Source organism: Phascolarctos cinereus, unplaced genomic scaffold, assembly GCF_003287225.1.
Source record: "Phascolarctos cinereus isolate Bilbo 61053 unplaced genomic scaffold, phaCin_HiC Scaffold_726;HRSCAF=1367, whole genome shotgun sequence".
NCBI classification, from domain to species: Eukaryota; Metazoa; Chordata; class Mammalia; order Diprotodontia; family Phascolarctidae; genus Phascolarctos; species Phascolarctos cinereus.
Window position 1 is genome coordinate 215,929,329 of NW_027556098.1, and position 24,869 is coordinate 215,954,197.

The 24,869-nt window shown below is 39.2% G+C and overlaps 1 protein-coding gene across 10 annotated transcripts in view; it reads right to left on the minus strand.

Moving 5' to 3' along the window:
• RAPGEF4 (Rap guanine nucleotide exchange factor 4) overlaps nt 1–24,869 on the minus strand; it is a 351,123-nt gene that overhangs the window by 106,043 nt on the left and 220,211 nt on the right. For 8 of the 10 annotated variants that reach the window (XM_020990976.2, XM_020990975.2, XM_020990983.2 and 5 more), the window contains 4 exons: nt 19,458–19,511; nt 19,019–19,125; nt 13,359–13,480; nt 11,725–11,908 (listed from right to left, as the gene is read on the minus strand). In XM_020990976.2, coding sequence (XP_020846635.1) covers nt 11,725–11,908; nt 13,359–13,480; nt 19,019–19,125; nt 19,458–19,511 — 467 coding nt within the window. The remainder of the gene's footprint in view (nt 1–11,724; nt 11,909–13,358; nt 13,481–19,018; nt 19,126–19,457; nt 19,512–24,869) is intronic. The other 2 variants (XM_020990978.2, XM_020990987.2) reach the window with 1 other exon arrangement.

A 24,869-nucleotide genomic window follows, 5' to 3' on the forward strand; every position in this document is an offset into this window, starting at 1 on the left:
CGGGATAATATTTGTAAAGTGCCTTACAAAACGTTAAAGAGTTATATAAATGTTAGCAATGTTAACTAGATTACTTCACAGAGTTGTGAGGAAAGTACTGTGTAAACCTTACAGCACGATACAAATATAAATTGTAACACAACTCTTATTATTAATTTAATTAACTATCAATGTAACTATTAACCATTAATAATAATAGAGAGGCAGCTCGATAGACATAGCTGATAGGTAATCAGCTTCAGAGTTAGGAAGACCTGGGTTCAAGTCCTGATTCCGGCCTATACTGCCTGTGTGGCCCTGGGCAAATCACTTGGTCACTCAGTGACCTTAGGCAACTCTCTATGTTTATAAGTTGCAGATTATGTATCTACTTGCAATGGTAGAGGGAGTTTCCTCACCAGGAATTTCCTAAACCAATGAAATAATTGGTTCAAATAACAACAGCCATTAGGACCAATACTAATAATAATAATAATTACAATAGCATTACTTTATGTTTAGGGGATGGGGTAGAATAGTCAAGAGGATTTTAAAACAAACTGATTTTTTTTCAAAGTCTCTATCTGCATCTTCCATTTGTGTGAGTTTAGTTAGTCCTTAAGTGTGTGAAAATGAAGGATAAGCAGTTAATTGTCCCCAGGGTGGGTAGATAATTACACTAGAAGGATCTTTAGGGAAATTATTGACTTCCACAATTTTTCATGTGGTAATTTAAGGAACAGTTAAGTGATAAATTTGTTCAACATCTGTTATGTAGTGGATGGAATTTTTCATTTAACGAAAAACTGGCCTCTGTCAGTTTCTTTCTCTTCTTGCCTTGGTAGTTATTTGGAGAAAGGTTGAAAGCTCATAATACTAAGCACTGTTGGCTTTAGGAGGTCTGAGACCATATGACCCCACAGTTATCTGGATTTTAAAGTTTGTACCTTCAGAAACATTCTGACCAAACAGAAAGTCCTTTAAAATCAGATTCACTTCCCAGCAGGGGTGTGCTGGTAAATGTTTAACAACTTAAGGGTGGAACAACATACCTCATGCATGCTTTTCAGATTAACCTGCATTATTAACATTTTCTCTATCATTTTATTAAGTATAGTCCATCAATAATACAATAAATCAAACCCTGATTCGTAGCTTTTGTGGATTTCTGAGGCATAAATGCTCACCTTGAAAATTTAACAATTGCTTCCTAGGAGTCCCTAGCACACTTCTGCTATCAGGCCTTTAAATGGGGCCTCATTCTTAATACTACCCATCAAATGAGGTACTGGAGAGAAAATCCTTAGCTTATTAGAAAACCTGCTCTTGGTGTGAAAGCCCTGGTCTTGATCTGTCTATGGTTAATTTTTCTCCAACCTCTTAACCAATAACTACAGGTAATACTAATTTATCAAATGAATAAATTCAAATTCTGCAGTTTTAGATCAAATATGTCCCCCCCCCGCCAATTCACAACTGATCACAATTTTGTTCTTCTCTCATGTTATTTTATTTTCCTCTCCCTTGTTTGGAATAAATCTTCCCTTTGCCTATTTCTTAAGTTGGCTTCTTTTAGAATTATAGAAGCTTAGCCCTAGAGTAGATAGGGCTTCTATATTCCAGTGCTACAAAGTGGGACTAACTCAAAAACTGCACACAGAAGAGAGTTGAGCTTCACCAGACTTTTAGGAACAATGTTTGGTATCTTGTGCAATTAACCAATGATTATAAATTAAGTGCTTCTTATATGCTAAGCACTATGCTAGATCATGATGATACAAATACAAAAGTGAAAAAGTCACCACCCTACAAGGGTTACATTTTTATAGGGATAGAAATACATATATCTAGGTTTATAAAAAAAAAGTCTGCAAAATTTATATAAGGTGATTTTGTCAGGGTTGGGGGGATAGCAGCTGGGAACATCAGGAAAAGACTTGTGGAAAAGGTAGTGCTTGAGCCAAGTCTTAAAGGACAGTAGGGATTCTGAGATGGGAAATAAGGAGAAGAGGCATGTATCATTCCAGGCATGTGAAGCAGACACTGGAAAGGCAAGACAATGAGAAATGGTGTATCTACTAGGAAGAACAGTTAAAAAGTCTGGTTTGACTGAAACATAGAATATATGAAGGGGAGTGATGTGTGAAAAGGCTAGAATAAGTTGAGGTCAGGTCATGAAGGACTTTAAATACTAAACAAAGGAGATTATATTTGATCCCAGAAGTAAGACAGAGGTGTTGGAGCTTATTGAGAAAGAGACTGGCAAATGTCAGACCTAGTAGATGAATTGGAATAGTGAGAATCATGGTGAGTGGGAGACCATTGACACAGTCAGTGAGCAGTGATGAGGTCCTGACTAGAGTAGTGGCTGTGTGGATGAAGAGAAGGGGATAGAGGTGAGAGATGTTGTGGAGGCAGATACAAGATTTGGCAAATGATCAAATGTGCAGGGTAAGTGAAAGTGAGGTGTGAAGGATGACACCATGGGTACAAGCTTCAGTGACTAGAAGGGTGGTGGCACCCTTAACATCAATAGGGAAGACTGGAGGAGATATGTGAAAATAAAGGGTAAGTGATTAATTGCTCCCACAGGGGAACATGTTTTAGATGAAGGATAATAAGTTTTTGACGACATGAGTTTGAGATTTCTCTAGGACATCCAGTTCAAAATGTCTAACAGGTAGGTGGTGGCGTGGAACTGGAACTCAGGAGAGAAAGTAGGGCCAGATAGATAGATCAGAGAATCATTAACATAGAGATGATAATTAACTCCACAGAGCTTACAAAGTGAGAAAATGTGGAGTGAGAAGAAGGGAGAGCCTAGGGTAGAGCCTTCAGCTATCCCTACTGTTACAGCATGTGATATGGTTGACAAGCCATGCAAAGAGACTGAGGAGGAGCAGTTGGATATGGAAGAGAACCCAAAAAGAGCAGTGTCACAAACATCCCCAGAATGGAGAATACCCAGGGGGAGGGCTTGAGATGTCAAGTTTGGCAGAGATGTCAAGAGGCTGAGGATTGAGAAAAGACTACTAGATTTAGCAATTGAAGAGGTCACTGGGAACTTTAGAGGGGGCAATTTCACTTCAATGATCAGGTCAGCAGAAAATGTTTTCTCTGCTTCCTTTTAAGCATCCTTGTTCCAGCTGGTCTCCTACTTCTGACTCTGAATATGTTGTCACCCCACATATTCATTTATTCCCACTCTACCCATGTCTTTTGCCCAATGTGATTAAAAAAACCCAACCAAATAAGTTTCTTGGAAAAGGAGTCTTGTTTGCATCAATTTTATATAAGGTAACATCCCTTAGTCCATAAATAATGGAAAATAAAAACTATAAAATTCAAAACCCCATTTTTAGGATGATTCCTCTGTCTCAAGGCTGTAACAGCTGCATGATCAAACTGTCATCGTTCTCCAGCATTTGCCCTCACACACCCTCCAGGTCTGCACCTGCGAAATGGGGCATTGTGAACCACTCTGCCTGCCATGGCACAAAAAGCTATGTTTTTTTTTCCAATACCAATAGCAACACGAGCATGCCAAAAAAAATCCCCTGAAACTCTATTCTGTTTTTTCTAAACTATAGGACATTCTTTCATAGTTTGACAGATAAAATGCTGTAGTTAATGTAATAAACAGAGAATTTTTCTAAGTAGCCTGTCAAAACAAGTGACACTTTTTTTTTGCTAGCAAGTCTCAGATTCGGAACAATAGGAAGTACCTTTCAAAGCAACATCTTCATTATACAATCAAATTCTCAAAGTAATCTTCTTATCAAAGAATATTGTGTTATTTCTCTCCTAGTAATTATCAGAGTTCTGCAACCTCTCTGGCAGTGGTGACTATTGTAAAATGCAGCTGTGCTGCATTGAAAAATTGGAGGGTCCTGCCCAGGTCATACAGTCAATGTATCTGCTACCTTGTTATGTCCTCAGCAGCTGGACAACAAAATGGTGAGTCTTGCCAAGACCTTTGAAGATGTCCTGTGTTTTTAGGGTCAGCAGTGAAACACTCAGTGTGGCTTACCCAGGAAAAGTAACGATAAGACTGTTGATGCTTCTAGCTGAATTGGACCAGTTTTCATTCCCCTTAAAGGAAATAAATTAGTAATAAATAAATAAATCAGAAGTCCTTATTCTTTCTAATAATCAAAAATTGTCTGTTTTTTTAAGGATAATTTTGTTTGATTCAACAACCATTCTGATTACATAGGAGTAAGTATCTGAATATGTAGATTGAGATCTTGGGTGCTTAAAAGATACCGTTTTATAGTTCTCTTTACTGGCCACGTTCAGCTTCCTTGGAGCCATCATGCGAATAGATAAATCTGAAACTGCTGAATCAAAGTTATAACAGCCAACACAAATCTATTGCTTTCATTATCGTATATGGAATGTGGACATGGAACATTCACAAATTGTCCCCCACCCCCAAAACACTCAAAACCTTAAAAATTGGTGAAATCTAGATTTTGATTGGCAACAATCAAAGTGGAGTCAAAGCTCTCAAGTGCAACTATCTTTGAAGAATTATAGGATGCAATGGGTAATAAGCCTAAGAGATACATGAAAAAATTCATGATAATCAGTATATTCTATTAGTCTACATTTGTTGCATCCAAAGGTGTTTTGTTACATTGACTAAACACAACAAATTGGTACCAACCAAGGATCAGTTCTAGCTCGTAATCTATCTCTCTACATGAGGTTAGGGACATGTCATTAAGTTCCTCTGTGGATCAATGTGTTTACTTAAAGGTGCTAATACTTCTATGCCACACTGGGCTAGTGAGGTAACTGTAGGTCCTGTGATTATTAATGTTGTGATAGTATAGCACAACACTCCATCAAGTTCTACTGAGGAAATAAAGGCTTCAGATATCAGCCTATGTTAGGTCTATTTGTCTGAGAACTAGCCTAGCTAAATCCAAAGAGGTTCACTTCAGAGAGTTAAAAGGGCAATGCATGACATGGTGAAAGAGCTGGCTGGATTCAGAAGAAATGGGCTTTAACCCCACCTGTGAGATTTGGGGATTCCCTTCACTTCTATTGGCCTAAGTTTACTTATCTGAAACTGGGATTGGCATTGATGATCTTTAAGGTCCCTTTGAGCTGCAGCATTCTGAGACATGTGACTCTAAGTTTCTCTCTACCTCTAGCAATAAAAGACACAGATAGCAGATAGATGTTATTGTTGTTATTCGGTCAATTCAGTTGTGTCTGATTCTTATCGATGCCATTTAAGGTTTTCTTGGCAAAGATACTGGAGTGGTTTGCCATTTCCTTCTCCAGCTCATTTTACAATGAGGAAACTGAGGTAAACAGGGTTAAGTGACTTGCTCAGGGTCACACAGATAGTATCTGAGGCCAGATTTGAACCCAGAGATATGTCTTCCAGGCTCCAGGCCCAGTACTTTATCCATTATGGCACTTAGCTATCTCAGATACAGATGTAGGCAAATTTTATGTGTGTGTATACATATATATACATATTATACACATATATGTTTGTACATATATAAATACATATATGTATATATATGCATAGAAGTTTATATGATATATGGGGAAGGGGGGAGAGAGAGAGAGAGAGGGAGAGAGAGAGATCAGTGAGGGCTGGAATAGTTGGAAAAGGTTTGAAGGCAGAGTTAGCAGTCTTCTTGAGCCTTTAAAGATGGAGAGGTTGAGACTGGTGGGAGGAAAACCTTCTAGGTAAATGGTACATCATGAGCATATGATACGATGATGGGAATCAGTATGTATGTTGTATGACAGAAATCAGTAAAGAGACTGCTCTAACTGATGCCCATTCCTTCTAAAGAATCAGAGGTTTGGGAACCTCTAGTGTCCTGATACGACCATTTGTTGCTCATTACCTTTACCTGACACTGTACAAGGGAAATAAAAACATTAAAAGTCAGACCCTCTAATTTAACTACTTCTAAGAAGGAATTTTTGGGCCAGAGGTTGAAATAATTGGATGGAATAGAGTTTGGGGATTATATTTGGACTGCAAATTATCCTTCACTAATGATAGTGAAGGTTCTACTTCTGTGTCATTGGAGGAGATACAGAGGTATCCTTAGAGTCTCAAAGTCTATACCAGTGGAGTATGAGATCTGGAAGGAGTACCAGTCAGGAAAGCCAGAGTATGGGTCCAGTAGAAACCTGCCTTTCTGTTGTCTAAGAGCTAGATAAACTATGTTCAGGGGTTGTTTCTGTCTTCTGCCTTGCCCTACGTAAACTACCACCAACCCCTTTCTTCTAGGGCAGACTTTGCTGGGAGGCTGAAGCAAGCCCCGAGGCTTAGGAAACATTTCCCTCTCCCTAAAGTGACATAACTCTTGACCCCTACAGGAGCAGACCTTTGACATGGCCCCCCTCTCCTTTCATGGGGCAGCCTAATGAATTTTTAACCTAATCCCTCTGCCCAACTCTCATACCTGAGGAAAAGTTAGAACACTGAGGAAAAGACAACACTTTAAAGGAAAGAGAAGTATATAAGGGACACAGGAAGGCACAGTTTTCTGGCAAGTATTGAGGTACTATCTCCCTTCCTCTACGCATCCTTCTAACTCCCTTTTCCTGAACAGATACACACGTGAACACACACATATATACACACACATGCACATACATTCACATACATGTATGCATACACACAACCTATAAAGGCTAATCATAGAAAGGAAGGAGGAAGGGAATTCTATCTGTGGTCTCTGGGCTGTTCTCTCTTCCTGGGTAACAAGTTGTGCTATGAAAGAGCACCTGAAGAGCCTCTCACTGTCTCAACTTAGGGGACTAGATCACCAGGCCAGGACTGAGCCTTCTTTTCTAATCCTAGTATGGCTTACAGCCTTAGTCATATTGGTCTTGGCTTTTGCCCAAGTAACCTGGAGAAACAATCAAGCTATGCCCCCACAGGTGTGTACTCTTTCTTCTTCTCTAAGTACCTTGTCACCAGCTCTGTATCACCATAGCTCCACTAGGCCCTGGTTCTACCACACCACCACTTTATGAAGTCTCACTCTTGCCTTCTTCCATAGAGGAATACAGGCTCTTGTCAGCAACCCTTTACATTTTTTCTACCCTCAGGTAAATTTTTTACTATTGGGTAATTTCTCATGCTGGAACAAAGCTCCAGTAGCCCCACCCTGGTTATGGCTTCTAATAACATTCTACTTTCATGTTTCTTCATGCTGTGATGGTAATCTTGGATTTTATGTGTATATATATATATTTTTATATACATACACATACACACACATAGATACATACATATATATACATGCATATATATATACATATATACACACATGTATGTGTACAAATATACTTGTATACAAATATACATGCATACACACACACTATATATAGATATAGATATAGATATAGATATAGATATAGATATAGATATAGATATAGATATAGATATAGATATAGATATAGATATAGATATAGATATAGATATAGATATAGATATAGATATGTATATATAAAATTGCTTATACATAATTGTTTACATTACACTATGAGCTTTTTCAGAGTAAAGACTGTTGTTTGCCTTTCTTTGTACTCTCAGCACTTTACACAGTGCCTGGTACATAGTAAGTACTTTATAGATGCTTCTTAACTTGGCTTGACAGGTTATGCATAAGACTGGAAAGTTCTACCAAGTTGGAATGACTTTGAGGATAGGCTCAGCAACACATTTTCATATGAAGACCAATCTATGTTTAGAGAAGCTCATCACCAGAGGGCTGATGCCCAGGGGTTGAATTTAGGAATAAGGGGAACATGGCAACTCATAAAACCACCCACTGATACATAAGACTCTCATTTGCATTGGTGGGAAAAATACCCATACTGAAACAAAATCATAGTGCTTTGGATAATGATGAAGTTTTCACAACTGTAGTTTGGCAAGGCCTTTATGGAAAAAAAAAAACCCAGGCAAGTTTTAGTTATAGCAATACGATAGGAGAAAGAAAGGAAAATATCCCAGATGTGTAAGGCAGTTTGGACAAGCAAAGACAGAGTTGGAATAAGGATGAAGAAAAGAGGACATTTTTTGGAATTATGTGGTAGCAACAAGTGAAAGAGGGCCCTTTGGAGCTCATGGGAAGGGAAATAAAGATGATTTAGAGCAGAGGTATCAAACTTAAGGCTCACAGGCTTAAGCAACCCCACGTATCCCATAAAGCTTCCCAGTGTGTCTAGAATCAAATTAAAACGTAACTGAGAAATGTTCAACAAAATAAATGAAAATGTAATATAATACAGATAATGTTGATTTGTGGTTTTCCAATTCAATATGCAGCTGCAGGGATCTGTTTCTATCTGAATTTGACATCACTGATTTGGAGAATGACTTGGCGCTTATGGAAAGTTCTAACAGGAGATATAATGGGATAAACATACACATGCGCGCACACACACACACACACACACATATATAGTCACACACATATACACACAAATACAAACATACACACATATATACCTACATAGATACACACATAAATGTGTGTATGTATGTATGGGAGGGATCAGACCTATGATGCCCTCCATGTAGGGAATTCCCAATGAGGAAATGCAAATCAGCTCTACTAAGTAACTTAGAGTTAAAGAGGTTCACTTGCATTACTGGCCTGAGGTCACATATGTGTCAGAGAGAAGACCTGAGAAGTCCTTTATGCTATATCTTTTGGTAAATAGATATCTTTTGGTAGTTGTGGGTATGATTAATTGGAAGGATGGAAATGAGGAGTCTCATAAAGACAACATTGTGACAGTTGGTCTGAGGGATAGATCATTCTTGGATTAAGCCCAAGGAATATATGAAGAATACAGTTCCGTAGCCTTGTCTGGGACACACCAATAATAATTGTAGGCCAGACTAGTGATTCAGTGACAACTTTTGCATCTGGTTGGCACTAGTTTTAGGGTGGAGAGATGATTTCACTTCTAGCAGAAAAACATCTGCCTGTATGTGGATAGCTTCAGAACAATTTGCCAAATCATCCCTAAGTAGAACACAGCTTAATTAAATTCAACAAGAATTTATTGAGTGCCTACTTTGTGCAAAGCACTGAGGATAGAAAGGTGAAAAGAAAAATTACACCTCCCTACCCTTAAGAAATATGTACACAAATAACTGTAATGAAGAATTAGAAAATGATTAAGTAATTAGGAGATGTCAAACAGAGGCACCTGAAAGATTCGAAGATCACTTCTAGCTAGAAGGATCAAGGAAGGCTTCACAGAAAGTCTTCTATTTCCTTTATATCTTCCCTTATGCCTATCCTGGTGTTTCTCACATAAAGACTCTAATCCATCCTCCACTCTGTTGTCAAAGTAATCTTTCTAAAGCTCAGGTCTGACCATGTCACCCTCCTACTTGATAAACTCTAGTGGCTCTCTGTTGCTTTCAGGATCAGATATATAATCCTCTGTTTGGTTTTCAAAGCCCTTCATAATCTGCCCCACCCCTTACCTCTTCAGTCTTCTTACACCTTACATACACATACTCCCTGCCCCCCACCCCCAACATTCCACATACTTGTGATCCAGTGACACTGGCCTCCTCACTCCTCACTCCAGACTGGCCTCCTTGCTTCCTCCTCACTCCAGACATTTTCTCTGGTTGTCCCCTATACCTGGAATGCTCTCCCACCTCATTTCTGCCTCTTGGCTTTCCTGGCCTCCTGCAAGTCCCAGCTAAAACCCCACCTTCTATAAGAAGCCTTTCCTGATTTCCCCTTAATTCTAGTCCCTTTCTCCTATTGGTCATTTCCAATTTATCCTGTATATAACTTGTTTGTACATATGTTTGCATGTTATCTCCTCCAGTAGACTGTGAGGTCCCTGAGGGCAGGAACTGTTTTTTACCTTTCTTTGTATCCTTAGAACAGTGCCCAGCACATAGGTGCTTAATAAATGTTTTTTGAGTGACTTGACTGATAGAAGTATGATGGTGTAGTGGAATGAACATTAGACTTGGAATCAAGTCAATCTGGATTTGAATATCATTGCTGTCACTTACATGATTTAGAGCTGTTAGAGACCTGTAAGATGAACTAGTCCAAACCCTTCATTTTACAGATGAGGTCCAGGCATACCAAATGATTTACTCAAGGTTACACAGGAAGTAAGTAGCAGAGTCTAGACTGGAACACAGGTCTTTGGGTTCCAAATTCAGTGCCCTTTCTGTTATAAAACATTGTCTCCCTATTTTGTAGCCCTGTGGAAACAAGGCAAGTTACCTCATATCTCTGGGCCTCAGCTTCCTCACTTATAAAATAAGATCGATAGTACTCATTCTAATTGCTTCACAGAATTGTTGTCAAAAAAGGTAGTTTTAAGCACGTAATTGTTATTTATTCCGAATTTAGCAAACATCAAAAAAAGAACATTTCCACATAAAAAACAAGAGGAAAAGATTATATGTGAATTTGTATTACATAGGGCTTGCCTTTTTAAATATATACATATAAAACTTCAATGTTAATTTCAAAGCTGTCCTACGTATCTGTGTTTCCTGCTGAAGTTCCTTCAATTCTCTTCTGTGCATATTTTAAAAATGCCTCAATGCCCCCTTTTTCTTTCTTCTCTCTCTCTCTCTCTCTCTCTCTCTCTCTCTCTCTCTCTCTCTCTCTCTCTCTCTCTCTCTCTCTCTCTCTCTTTTTGTCAGCTCTATTGCTAACTCCACAAAGAAAACTGAAATCCTTGTACTAAATAACCACAGTCAAGCAAAACAAATCCACATATGAGCGTGTCCACAAATGTCTCTCTTACCCTGCCACTTGGATCTTTCACCCTTCTGCTGGGAGGCAGGCAGCATGCAAGAATGTGTTTCGTCAAAGTTGTAAAGAGCTATGGAAATCTGAGCTGTTACTGGGATGGGGTTTCTCAATAAAATGTGTGCCCATTGACTTAAAGAATGAATTAATCTTAGATTAATCTAATCCAGCCAGACTGACTGGAATGCACAGTGGAAAGAGAAATTGGCCTAAGAACTCAGGACTGACTACCTGTGTTTTCTGTCCTTCTTCTTACATAAACGGATGATGTGACTGGACAAGCCTATTAACCTGTCAGGGCCTCTTATCAACTTTCTATGACTAAACTGCTGAGCAGTTGCCAAATTCTCTTGAGTAGAAATGAATTTCCTTACATTGATGAAATCACAGAATTGGACCAAAATCCAAACCAAACCCTGAAAGATAGCTGATGAAGATTAGGTTGGATTGTCTGAAATGGATGGAAGGAGCATGCAATCGGGCTGGTGACACAGTTAATAGGACAGAAAAGAAATAAATCATGGTGTTGTCCTTTTTAGTGACAGAATACAGATGACCAATTAGATTCTGATTTAGTTCAGTCTGGTAGCATTAATGGGGAAAGGATTGGTTATAGCTTGGCCCTGGGACAGTCATGGACAGCCCACAGACACACTAGACCAGGAATAGTCAAAGGTAATGGGGCCTAGGTAGTCGGCACACAAACCAGCTAGCAAGACTCTCTATAATTTCAACTAAGTCAGAAGTGAACTGAAGGTGCCTGACTTAGGACAAGCAGATTAGTGTGCTACAAACCCCATGAATGTTCCTTTGTTCTGTGCCAAGGGCAGGGCTTTGGAAATAAACACTTCCTCCCACTCTGTAAACCTTTGTGAGGCCCCCACCCCCAGGCTGCTTAGATAACAGTCTAAAATGGGTCAATTCTAATTTTCTCACTCACGGTTTCCGGAGGATCATCCTCATATGTGCATCAGGTCCCATCTGTGACAGGAGCAGCATGGTGTCCTGCAGCTCCTCATCACATTCCTTCTTTTCTTCCTCCGTTGGCAAAGGTGCATCTTCGTGCTCGTCATCCAGAAATCGATAAAACAAATATTTATCTTGGAAATGGTGTTCCTGGTCCACTAAGGGCAACATGGAAAAGCGGGATATCTCCCATTACACACCTGACTCACAGACCCTGGCTGCTCTCTGCAGGGACACACTGGTTGGCTGTTGCAGTTCAATAAAAACAAATGAAACTTCCCAAGCAAGCGGAACCAAATGGCAGCTAAATGATGAGGCTGATACACCCTTCTCATGTCTGCCTTGCCCAGTGTTTTGCAGCTGGAATGCATTACCTCTTATTTGCAGTCATGAGGACCATCTACATCCTACTCTGACACACCTCTCTCAAGGGATTTCCTTAAAATTCCCTTTAGGACCACTTGCCAAATTCTGTAAAGCAAAAGAATGACTGGTAGCTGAGCTCTGAGGATGCTGACCAGTTTGTCCAGTAACAACTGAGTCTCCTTTGAGTATACAAAAGGTAGTAAAAGATACAATCGTCTTGTCAGGGCTCACTCTATTTAAAGCATACTAAACTATGATCTGTAATTTTTTAAGTACTTCTTCCAGAGTAGATTATTTTTCTTAATTTCTCTTTCTAATGTGTTTTACATTTGTATAAATATTTTCAAGTAAAAATTACAAAGTAGGTCATACTCCTAGAAGGCCCCTGTGGAAGAATTCTCTCAATCTAAGCTCTGAGATAAGGCGGGGAGGGAAATTCTTTCTGCCTTGAAGACCAGCAAAAGATATGGATCTTGTCTGAGAGTAACCCCAAAAGACTTTATCACTTACACATCAGGCATATTTCAGATCCTGCCTGATGGTGCCCCAGCACTGTCAGATAATAAAGATTAGGTTTACAAATCATCCCCAGGCACTTTGGTGTTGCTGAATGTTTGATCAGTTTACTGAAAATTTCTTAGCACAAATCTCACTACCTCACAGCAATACCACCCCTCCCCCAGTCACCAAATACCCATCATTCTTGACAATTGGTCACACGGGCATAGGAGCCCTGGGTAGCATGTGTTTCTTTGACAAAAGGTTTATGATTTTCAATAAGGTCATACAGTAGGCCCACAAATGTATTCTCTTACACAATGCTGCATTTAAAAGGCAGCTTTTAAATTCATTACCTACTTTTATGTCTCAGCCCAGCAGCACATTTCACGTTCTTCAGTGGGTCCTACATCAGGATAGCTGTACAATGCTCACAATATAATCACACTATCAATGGACCATGAATACAAACTAATAAACATAACTGGAACTGATGCCCTTGGGTTACAATTTCATTTTCCTTTCATTTATTCTCCTGAGTTAGGAAGGGATAATGATGGAACTCAGCAATCAATATTATCCAGTGGCTGAGCTTGTATTCTTAAAAGAAGATGTTAGTTCTGCTGGGTCCCTAATGGGATTATAATTCTTTTTTTTTCCTTCCCTTTTGGGAAATCTATGTAAACTCTGATGGGCAATGTAGGATATATTGTGGATTTTACAGTAACTCAGTTTTAATTTTACCGTGATTAAGAACACCTTCTTCTAAAAGAACTTGCCACATGCCCACGGCCTGTGCCCGGGAATGAACACATGGAGTTTGTTGTATCATCCAGTCGACCAATTCTGTTCCCACACAACATTGCCTAAGGGGAGGCAAATGAATGCATCAATTAAATACCATGCAACAAACATTTATTAGGCAGCTACTGTGTACAAGGGAAGAGGTAGCATGATGTGGTGGACATAAAACTGGCCTCAGAATTAGGAAGACTTAGGTTCAAGGTTAGCCACTGCATGTATCATCTTTTTGACCAAGGGCAAAACAATCGCTGAACAATCGTAGAGGGACTTTATTCACTAGGAAAGACTATGGCAATAAAATCATGGGTCTAGACACCTTCACTACCCTGCCCCCCAAATGTAGTTGGCATTACGCTAAGAACTAGGAATAGAGAGAAAAGCATAAGTTTATCTTCTATTAGAGGAAGATAGCAGTTATACAGACAAACCAACATTAAATGTGTAGGAGTGTGTATATGCACATGTATACAAATATATAAATATATACAGATATACACAAATATATATATTATATATATACATCTGTTTTAAATACATGTGTATAGATATAATACATATATGGAGAGACAAATACTATATACATACATGTATATGTATTTAGAGCATATACTTAAAACAGCTATGTGGATATATACATATGTGTATGTGTCATGTACATGTGTATGCATATACATATATACATAGAGATATACACAATGACCCAAAGTCTTAGTGCAGTTTTAATCTTTGATAACTTTAATAATATTTAAAAATAATTTAATAATAAGCTTTAATAGCTTAAAACTTCACTAAGACTTTTGGGACATCCTACATACACATGCAAAATACAAAGAGGTAGAGAGAATTAACACTGGGCAGGGATCAAGAAAGGCTTCATGTAGGAGATGATCCTTGATCTGTGCCTCAAAGGGAGATAGGGATTCTAAGAGACAGAGGAAAGAAGGTAGATCCCATTAGATTTTGAGTTCCTTGAGGAACACGACTCTCTCTCTCTCTCTCTCTCTCTCTCTCTCTCTCTCTCTCTCTCTCTCTCTCTCTCTCTCTCTCTTTCTTCTTTTTAATCTTCTGTGCTTGGTATGGTGCCTGGCACATAGTAGGTGCTTAATAAATGCTTACTGAGTGAGGAATTGACAGATCATTCCAGGCACAGGCATGTTGGACAGCATACGAAAAGACATAGAGATAAGCAATTAATTGAATATTGCTTATGGGGAAATAAGGAGAAATCAGCTTAAAATAAGTTAGTGAAGGGAAGTCCTTCCTTCTCTTCACTCTATCACTTTAAATTACTAGGATGGATAAGTTCAGTGTGATATATCTCAGTTTCTGAAACTCTCACTAACCAGACAGACCCCCATTCCCACCTCAAGGAAGTAATAACACAGGCTAAGGGAAACAATAGGAAGAATCCGCTCTATTCTAAAACTCAAAGACAGTCAAAGAAGCACTATTATCTGGTAGGCTGCTTGCTAGGCTAATCTGGGAGGAACCAGATACTTGGACAAGTCCTAGTAAAGTTCTATGTAAAATGATAGTGGCCAAAGTGCTGATTTACTTCACCTGGGAAGGACCCAGGATGAAAGAGCGAAGGTTTGCAAAGCCCCATGAGCTGCTCAGATGAAAGATGCTATATAAGCAAAATTATGCAGCACTTTATGTTTTCAAGTAATAGTACTTGTCTTCCTCACAGGGGGGGTGTTGGGAGAAACAAGTAATTAGAGATGATGCAAATCACTTTGAAAAAAAAAGTTCTGTGTAATGAGGATTGCCACTTTTACAGTGCCTTTCATCAGAAGAGCTCCAAACAGCTTCTGCACATTTATTTACTCATTAATTACTAGAATATCCCTCTCTCATAAATAGGATGTACAAATGGGCCGGCCTCCCTGGCTTCCTGCACCAATATTGGTTAGAAATGCAGGGATTACTTGTGGGGCTAACAGGAACCCCAGAGGCTTTTCTGCCATCAGTGGCCAAGAGAGACCAAAATGAATGCTGGTCCTAATGATCATCCCAGTGGACATTAGAATAAAAGAGATAACCAGAGAGCACTTGGATGCCAAGCTGCTATGGTTGAACCACTGCCCACCTGTACTGACGTATTGCAAGCAAACTGCAAGAATGCTTGGAAGTCTCCCTTGGGGATGAGATGTGCAGCATTGGCATGGGACAGCTCTGACTACTTCACTATGCTCCAGGAAGCTCATTACTGGAAAAACCTTATCATCCTTCGAGATCCCATTAGCCTTGGCACTCCACCTTATCACTACCTTCTACCTGTCATATTGAAGGATGGAGCCATGAATTCCAAAACTGCCATGGAGCTAGCTTCAGTACATCTGATTTCTCACCCAGCAGCAATACTCTGGTGCATCTCTAGCTTCTCCATCATGCCCTTCACAACCCCACCACCTTGCTTTTCAGCTCCCTTTTGCATATTTTTTCCCTGCTATTAGATTATAAACTCCATGATGGCAGAAACTGTCTTTCTATTTTTGTTTTTTGTATCCCCAGGACTTAACATAATGCATAGAAAATAATGGGTGCTTGATAAATGTTTACTGACTGTTGACTAGATGTGACTAGAATATGTGAAGGCCCAAAAGAGGTTCACTGATTTTCCTGGCCTACATTCCCTAAGGCAGATGGGTAAGTTTCAAGATCCCACCAGGACTTTTGATTATCTATGATAAAGTCTCAGGAGAGGTTTATGCATTCAACAAGTTAGAACTAGGGAAAAGAATTCTACCCTGGCAGTTAGAACTGTGTCCTACATTTACCACTAACTAGTAGCATGACCTTTAGAGAATCACCAAGCTTCTCTAGCTCCCAGGTATATCATCTTTGTTTACAATGTTTAAGGTTGTTTAAGATGTTCTCTATGGTCCTTTCCAGCCCTAGCCATCTATATAGTTTTATGAATTTGTATAGAAACCTTCAGCACTACAAACTTAAAGCAGTTCAGCCCCAGAGAGGGATTCTTGGGAAGACTAATGGCATTAATGGGCATTAACAGGCAATTAAGCAACTAGAATGGTGAGAAGAGGCATAGAAGACCCAGAGTTCTCAGGTAAGCCCTGCCCCCTTCGTGCGGTTCATCTCCTTTAAGTATCTGATTATGCCAGGGGTTCGTAACCTGGGATCCATGAACTTGTTTTTTGGTTTTTGTTTGTTTGTTTGGATATATTTTGATAACAGTATTTTAGTATAGGGGCATCCAGGTGGCACAGTAGATAGTGTGGGGCCTAGAGTCAGGAAGACTCACTTTAGTGAATTCAAATTCGGCCTCAGACACTTAAGTAGCTGTGTAACTCTGGGCAAGTCATTTACCCTTCTTTGCCTCAGTTTCCAATGTAAAATGAGCTGGAGAAGGAAATGGCAAGCCACTCCATTATCTTTGCCAAGGAAACCTCAAATGTAGTCACAAAGAGTCAGACACCACTGAAACAACTGAACAACTTTCACACTTATACAAGTGGTTTCCTTTTGAATCTTATGTATTTTATTTTGTGAACTTAAAAAGATTATTCTGAAAAGGGATCTGCAGGCTTTTCCAGATAAGGGATTCATGATATAAAATAGGTTAATAATACTTGGATTGTGTTTCCATCACTTCAAAAATGGGGCCTAGCTACTTCCCAAGGTGATGCATTTTTACATATAAATTCAATTCAAAAAAGAATTTATTAACTACCTAATGTATTCAGGGACACTTAGTTCAGCACTGAGGATACAAAGATGAGATGAGACAATCCAATTCTTCTAGTAGTTTTACATTGAGATGATGCCTCCCCTGTTGCAATCTTCTACCCATCAATAATCAGTTTGGGACACAAAATTGGACCCAGCTACAATGGGACTCTACAATGGAAGAAGGAGAACAGGCATTTATTTAGTACCTGCTGTGTGCCAGGCATTGTCCTGAGAACTTTACACATATTATCTCGTTTGGTCCCCACAACAACCCTGGGAGGCAGGTGCTATCATTATGTCCATTTTACAGTTAAGAAAACTACGTGACTCTTCCGGATCATATAATTACTAAGTATTTAAGACTGGATAAGTTGGACTAGTGAAAGACTTATGATCTTCTTTGCCAGGTCCATACTACTTAGAGGAAAAGCTGGAATAAGAGCAAATGTGTATGTGCCATGATGCTTTGTTAATTTTCCCTCCAGCTCCTTCCTGGAAGGAGAAAATTAGCACCAGGAACATCTACCCTCCTAAAAACTCAGGAATGGTTGTTAGTGAAGTTAACAGCTCTCTAGCTGTCACTCAAGTCATAGGAAGCCCTCTGCTGATATCATGGTGACACTGTGGAGGAGAGGAGAAACCCAAGCTATTTGTGCCTTTCCTTCTGTAGCAGTGAGAATAGCATCACCAAGGTGACAGGATTAGATATATTGGTTTTGTGGAGAAAGAGGCCAAAAAAACCTCAGGGAAGAGAAACTAAGCCTCCTGAGACCCATTCTCTTCCCCTTAGCATCATCAACAAAGAGAAGGCATAATTCCTGCACTCTCCGAGCTTATAATCTTAAAGACCACAGGAAAAAAATAAATTGTGATCTCTGACTTCCAGTTTTCATTTTCTGTTCCCAAAAATGTTTTATTTCAAGTTTTTCTAGGGATTGGAAGAAAACACAGGGAAACAATCAATCGCATTGTTTAAATCAGAAAAAGAAATAGATAATTGCATATCAGGTGAAGGTCTTCCAGCCATGTGAGATTTGAGGAGCATCACGATGGCTAAATAGACAGAGATGAATTAGTATTTTGGCCTTGCTTAAAACTATAATGAAAGATCCTATCTATATCTTAAATCTAATAGGAACAAGTAGCTAGACATGTCTTTGGAGTCTTTGGCACCACAGAATCAATTTCAAAGCAAATTAGCTCAAGAATTAGTGTTGGGCAGCCTTGTTGTTCAGTCATGTCTGACTCTATGTGACTCCATTTAGGGTTTTCTTGGCAGAGATACTAGAGTGGTTTGCCATTTTCTTCTCCAGTTCATTCTACAGATGAGGAAACTGAGGCAAAATGGGTTAAGTGACTTTCCCAGGGTCACATAGCTAATAAATATCTGAGGTCAGATTTGAACTCAGGAAGATGTGTCTTCCTGACTCCAGGCCCAGAACTCTATCCACTGTACCTTCTAGCATCCCCTTAAGCAGAGCTTAAGCAGCCTTATAAAGAGCTATAAAAAGATAGGTTTTTGTTTGTTTGTTTGTTTGTTTGTTTGTTTTTAATGCCCAGAATGAGCATGAAAAATTATACTTGAGATGAAGATCATGAAAGGCAACCTTAATATGAAAGATGATAGGGAAAGACAGAAATTCAGGGACAGGCCTCTACTGCGACCATGGAAGGGGTGTGTATAACTGGGAGCAGGGGGAGGGCAATGAGAAAGGTGATAGCCCCAGTATGCTGATGACTGGAAGTGCTGTGAATCTAGTGCCCTGGGATAATGCCCTGGTTGCCCTGTCCTAGAGTTCTGCCTTAAAGATATGTGGGCATTCAGAAAGATATTCATTGTAAGTGAGAGGCTACCATAGCAATAGCATACACAGACTTCACTGGATCTCCAGAGGCAATTCACATACCTGTAAGTCTTTAGATGGTATTTTCGATCTCTTATCATGTGAGGTGCTCGGGAGAGGATGGCATTTCGTAAAATTTTCCCAGCCCTGAGGATCTTCTCTGAAGGAACCTAGATTTTAATTACGTGGGTGGAAGAATGAGAAATGGGAAAGAGAAAAGAGGATTAAAGAAGAACAGCAAATTGAACAAATTCAAAAGTTGCTTTCAAATCTGATCTCTTGGCTTTCTATCAAGTGAAAGCCACCCATATACTTACAGTGTCCATCTGGACAGCACATAATAATAAATACATATGAGAGAGAAGCCCTAGATACACACCAAACATCTTTAGCAAGTACATTGATATTTTCCTCACATAGTCTTTGACATACAGACTACCTCGCTAATGCGTACTTTAAATCTTAGACCTTTTAGCTACACAACCCACCTACATTCCATTACCTGGGTAATGGTTTTAGCAGGACGAAGAGGAACGTGAGGTTCTATGAGGGGTGTCTGAAAAATAAAATGTCAAGCAAAAGAAATTTTTAAAAAGTTAATTAAAAATAATTGTGGGCTGGGAGACAGCAAGAAACAGCAATTTCACTAAAACTAAAGAGTTTAATAAGATTAAAAAAAATATAACAGCCTGGGTTAATTCCTGCCTGGGAAACATGCATGCTGTGGGCATTCAAAGGGCAAAATTAGAGTATTTTATTTGCCAAGATTTAAATAGAAATTATATAAAACATGGAGAACCAAACAAACAAGAATGATTGGATGTTGGTATGTTTAAAGTAATGGCAATGAATGCCCACTCAGAATGTGGCAAACATCAAAGTAGAATAAAAAGAAAAACAAGATAAACATAAAAATAGATTAAAATGCCAAGCCCCAAGGAAATAAATACTGATGGATTTAGGGAGGAAAAGCAATTTCCTTCTCTTTCTAGAAATTAAAATTTCTAGAAACAGGGGATTCTTATGAAGTTTCTCAGGGGATATGAGTCCTCAAATTCCTAGAACCCACTGGAACAGCTCTTATAATGATAATAATAATAATAATAATACCTCAAATACACACAATACAATTTTCTAAACATTTTTATCTCAGTTCATCCTCACAAGAACCCTCTGAGGCATCTAGAATAGATAGTATTATTACTATTTTATAGTTGAAAAAAAACTGAGTTTCTCAGAGTTTAAGTGAGGGCTGAGATTAGAACCCAGGTCTTCTGCTTCTTAGAACAGAGCTCATTTCACCACCCTCTGCCATCTGATCAAAGAAGAGCAAAGTATAGTGAGTCAAAGGTCCATTAAGAGCCCTTCAGCTCAGTCCTGTGTCTGCCCCTTCCAGAAAAAAATGAAACACTAGCAGTTAAGCTTTATTCAAAAAATTATTTCTTACAGCAAAGCCCTCTCTCTGCAACTGGAAATCATTCAAATGAAAATGAATTGGTAAGACTTTCTCCTAGGCCTAGTAAGAGAAATATATTATCAGCAGAGGGGTATAAAGGTCATGATGAGTTATAAATGCATCAGGGGTAGCTTTCCATATACACATACACCAGTAAATTTTGTGTATGCTGATCCAGCATTAGTAAGATCAAGGGGAAGGGAAATGGGGAATATAGGGAGAAAACAGGGATCAAGGTCAAAGATTTATTTGAAATGGCTGAATTCCCACTAAACTTATTTACTTTAAAAATTTCATCACTGTGTTAACATGCCCTTGTGTAACCTGTGTTCTGAAAGTCAGCTGTTCAAAAACTTCAGTTCAATAAACATCAAGTGACTACTAGTTATAAAGCTTTGTTTTAAGTAAGCAAGTGTTAAGAATATTAAAAAGAAAAGTAACTCAGTACCTGCCCTCAAAGAGCTTACAGTCTAGTACTTACTATATCTAGTACAGGAGATAAGACACATACATACATAAAAACAGCATAATAACAATAGCCAGTACTTTATGTATTATCCTATTTTATCCTCACAACAACATTGAGGTAGGTAATATTATTAGCCACATTTTACAGATGAGGAAACTAAGTCTGAGAAAGATTAAATGATTTGCCCAAGGTCACACAACTGTTAAATGTCTAAGGCAGGATTTTAATTGTACTAGTACTCTATCCACACATTAGAAAATGTTAAGGGACAGATTTATCAGAGTGGCTTGAAAGATTCAAGGAGGGAGTGGTTTCTGGCTAAAGAGATCAGTGAATGTTTCATGGAGAAGATAGCACCTGAACTGGACATTGAAGGACAAAGATTTTTTAGAGCTAGAAATATAGACTGAGGTGGGAGAGGACAGTGTCAATTCCAGACATATGCAAACATATGCAAGTGGAAGACAAGATTAGAATTAGAAGACAGATTGTCCTGTTTGCCCAGAGCATGGTGTGCATGAAGGAAAAGTATGAGAAAGGTAATTAGGTTGCAACTAGATTGTGGAGGGTCTTGGATGTCTAGCTACAGAGTTTCTAAAATCTTGTTGAATAGACAACAAAGTAGACCTGGGGTGGAAGTCAATGAGGGCTTCTGAACAGGGGACTGACTTTACTACATCTATTCATTTGGAAACTCTTTTTTGGTATCAGTGTGAAGCATAGATCGGAGAGGAGAGAGACTGGAGAAAGATGGATGAATTAACAGACTATTAAAATAATTTAATAAGAGGAAGTAAGGGTCTGTTTTTGTTGTTTTTGGTGAGGCAATTGGGATTAAATGACTTGCGCAGAGTCACATGGCTAGTGAGTGTTGCGTCTGAGGCCAGATTTCAACTCAGGTTCTCCTAACTCCAAGGCCAGTGCTCTATCCACTGTACAATCTGACTGCCCCAGAAATAAGGGTCTGAAGTAGGGTGGTTGCAGTGGGAGTGGAATAGAGATTATTAATAGGAGGGATAGTGCCAAGATAGAACAAGCAGGGTTTGGTAACTGATTGAACATGAGGGGCATGGAAGCCTAGTTGACATGGAATTAATCGATCAACTTACAAGCATCTATGAGGCGCCAGATATTGTGCTAGGTAATGGGGATACAAAGGCAGAAGTGAAACAATCTTAACTCTTGGAGAGCTTATCAGGGGAGACAGCACCTGCATTTATATAAAATATATATAAAATGTAAGGTAACTGGGGGGAGGAGGATGGGAACAGGAAAGATCTGAAAGGCTTCATGTAGAAAAGAAGGTGATGCTGGAGCCAAGTTTTTAAAGAAAGGAGCTACTCCAAGACGTGGAGATAAGAAGTAAATATATTCCAAGCATGAGAGGTGGCTGGTATGAAGGTGTGAAGATAGGAGATGGGAGATAGGAGACGGAAAGAAATGGGTGAAGAGAACAAGAAATCCAAACGGGCCAAGAATATATTAAGAATCATGTATAATAAAGCTGGAAAGGGAGATTGGAACTAGGTTATGAAGGGTTTTAAATGCCAAAGAGAGGTCTTGGTATTAATCCAAGTAGTAATAGGGAGCAACTGGAAAGTTAGGAGGAAGGCCAAGGTTTGGAGGCAAGGTGAAGAGTTCAGTTTTGAACCTGCTGAGTTTGAGGTGTCCATGGCACATTCAAGTGAAAATGTCCAACGGTGTGGAAAGTCCTAACTAGGCCCATCAATGCTAAGTACCTCCTTTGTCCTTAAAGGTCTCTGGGCAAGAATAACTGCTGCCTTTTTTGAAAGGTAGTAGATAACTTGTGTCAGGTAACTACAACTGCCTAATCCTTAGCATACCAATGTCCAAAGCCAGTCGTTACAAATCCCCTCCATGCTGATCCTTCCTCCCAGTGCTAAGAGCTTCAGGAATTAGACTTCCCTTTGCCCTCCACATTTAAAGATGTTATTATGGTGCTCTTATCACTGGATAGCAGCATGCCTGAAGAGTCCAAAACAGGGACTGTGGAATTAAAACATGTCAACATGCACATAAGCAACAATAGTACAAGTTAGAAATGTTTTCTTTTTCTTTAAAGGGCAGCTGGGCATTTTGAATATGCCCTATAAGGTTACCAGAATGTTTTAATTATAAGTTTGGTTTTTTTTAGGAGTATAAGGAAGCTGTAGCCAGATATAAGAGTCATAACTAGGAATTCTGGCACCAATGGCAAATTTGGGAGGGGAGCAGAGGATAAACCTCACAGATACCCCAACACAGAGATCCCAGGAGGCCCCCATAAGCAAAGACTCCAAGACACTGCTTCTGGAAATATTGCTGAAGGTTAAGAGCAGGGAACAACATGGGAAAGCTCACCTCAGAGGATCAAAGGTGTTAGCATCCCACTTTACCCAGTAATGAATCAATGAATCAGTCACTCAACAAATTAACAAGCTTTTATTAAGCACCTACTGTGTTTTCCCCCAATTCTACCTTGTCTACCACTTCCTGGCTTCCTTCTAGGCTCAGTTCAAATCAGACTTTCTGGTGGAGGTCTTTCTCAATGTCACTCCCCCAACTGACTAGTTCCTTCCCTCTGAGATCATTTCCATTTCCTCTTTATATATCTTGAATGTACATAGTTTTTTTACATGTTGTCTTCATTAGAATATGAGCTCCCTGAGCATAGGGACTATTTTTGCCTTTTTTCGTATCTTTGGCATTCACTGTAGTACTTGGCACATAGTAAGTGCTTAATAAATGCTAGTTGACTGACCAAAAAACCAAATGGGGGGCAAATCCTGTATGGATCATTTGTAGAATGTATAGCTTTTGTATAATAATGCAAATAATCTGCACTATAAAGTTAATTTGTTGTGTTGGCATGTATTTATAGTTTCTGGGAACTCCAAAGAGCAAAAAAGTCCCAAGAGCAGGTGTTTAAAAGGTAAGTTCCGACATGCTGTCAAGTTCTTCATTCCTTTGATAGCATCATAGTTTCTTAAAGAGAAAACATCAAAGGGTTCTTTCAAGCTTGGTAGTCCTGGGCACCAGTATTGCCCGCATGGGAGCCTGGACTAGCTGCTGGGAGGCAGCCATCTCAGCATCCTTTGACTCTAAGCTTTTATTCTCAGGGTCACTTGTCAGTGGGGCATGATCCGTTGGGCTTCTCAACAGAAGTGCAGAGAAATCCTCCTGGCCTATCAATTTTTTGCCTTAATCTTACAAATGCATCATCATCAAAATCAAGCCCATACACCAGCTTGGTCTGAGCCTGACCCTCTTTTGTCACTTGAAATAGCAAAGCACTTGGATTCATAATAAAAATAGGTCACATCTATAAAATACTTTAAAGTTTACAAAGCACTTTTACTTTCCCTGTGAGTTAGGTAGCGCATTATTTTCTTCATTGTAGAGTTGAGCGAACTGATGCTCAAGAGGGGTCAAGTGACTTGTCCAAGGTTATACAGTTAGTAAGTGGCAAAGCCAGCACTTGAGCCCAGGTTTTTCTGACTAGCAGGTCCAGTGATCTTTCCAGCATCCCATGCTGACACAGAACATAAGAAATGAAAGGAAACTTAGCTATCGTCTAGTGCAACGCTCTTTTTTTTTTTTTATGGAGGAGGGAAGTGACAAGTTCACACTATGAGTTAGTAGTAGAGTGGGAACTAGAATATAGGCCTCCTGACCTTTGATCATTATAACATGTATTCAGGATATTCTTTTAGTAGCTGAGAAAAATACATGGGAGCTTAAGTCGTATAAGGACAGAAGAAGGATGTGGCATGCATTTATATCCCAGCCCCGTCACCATTATTGCCTTCCATCTCATTGTCATAACTGTCCCAGTTTTGTGACATACACACACACATATACATACATATATATATATATATATATATATATATATATATGTATGTATGTATGTATGCCACTCCTTGTTACCTATTCCATCAATCAATCAATTGATAAACATTTAATAAGTGTCTACTATGTGCCAGATA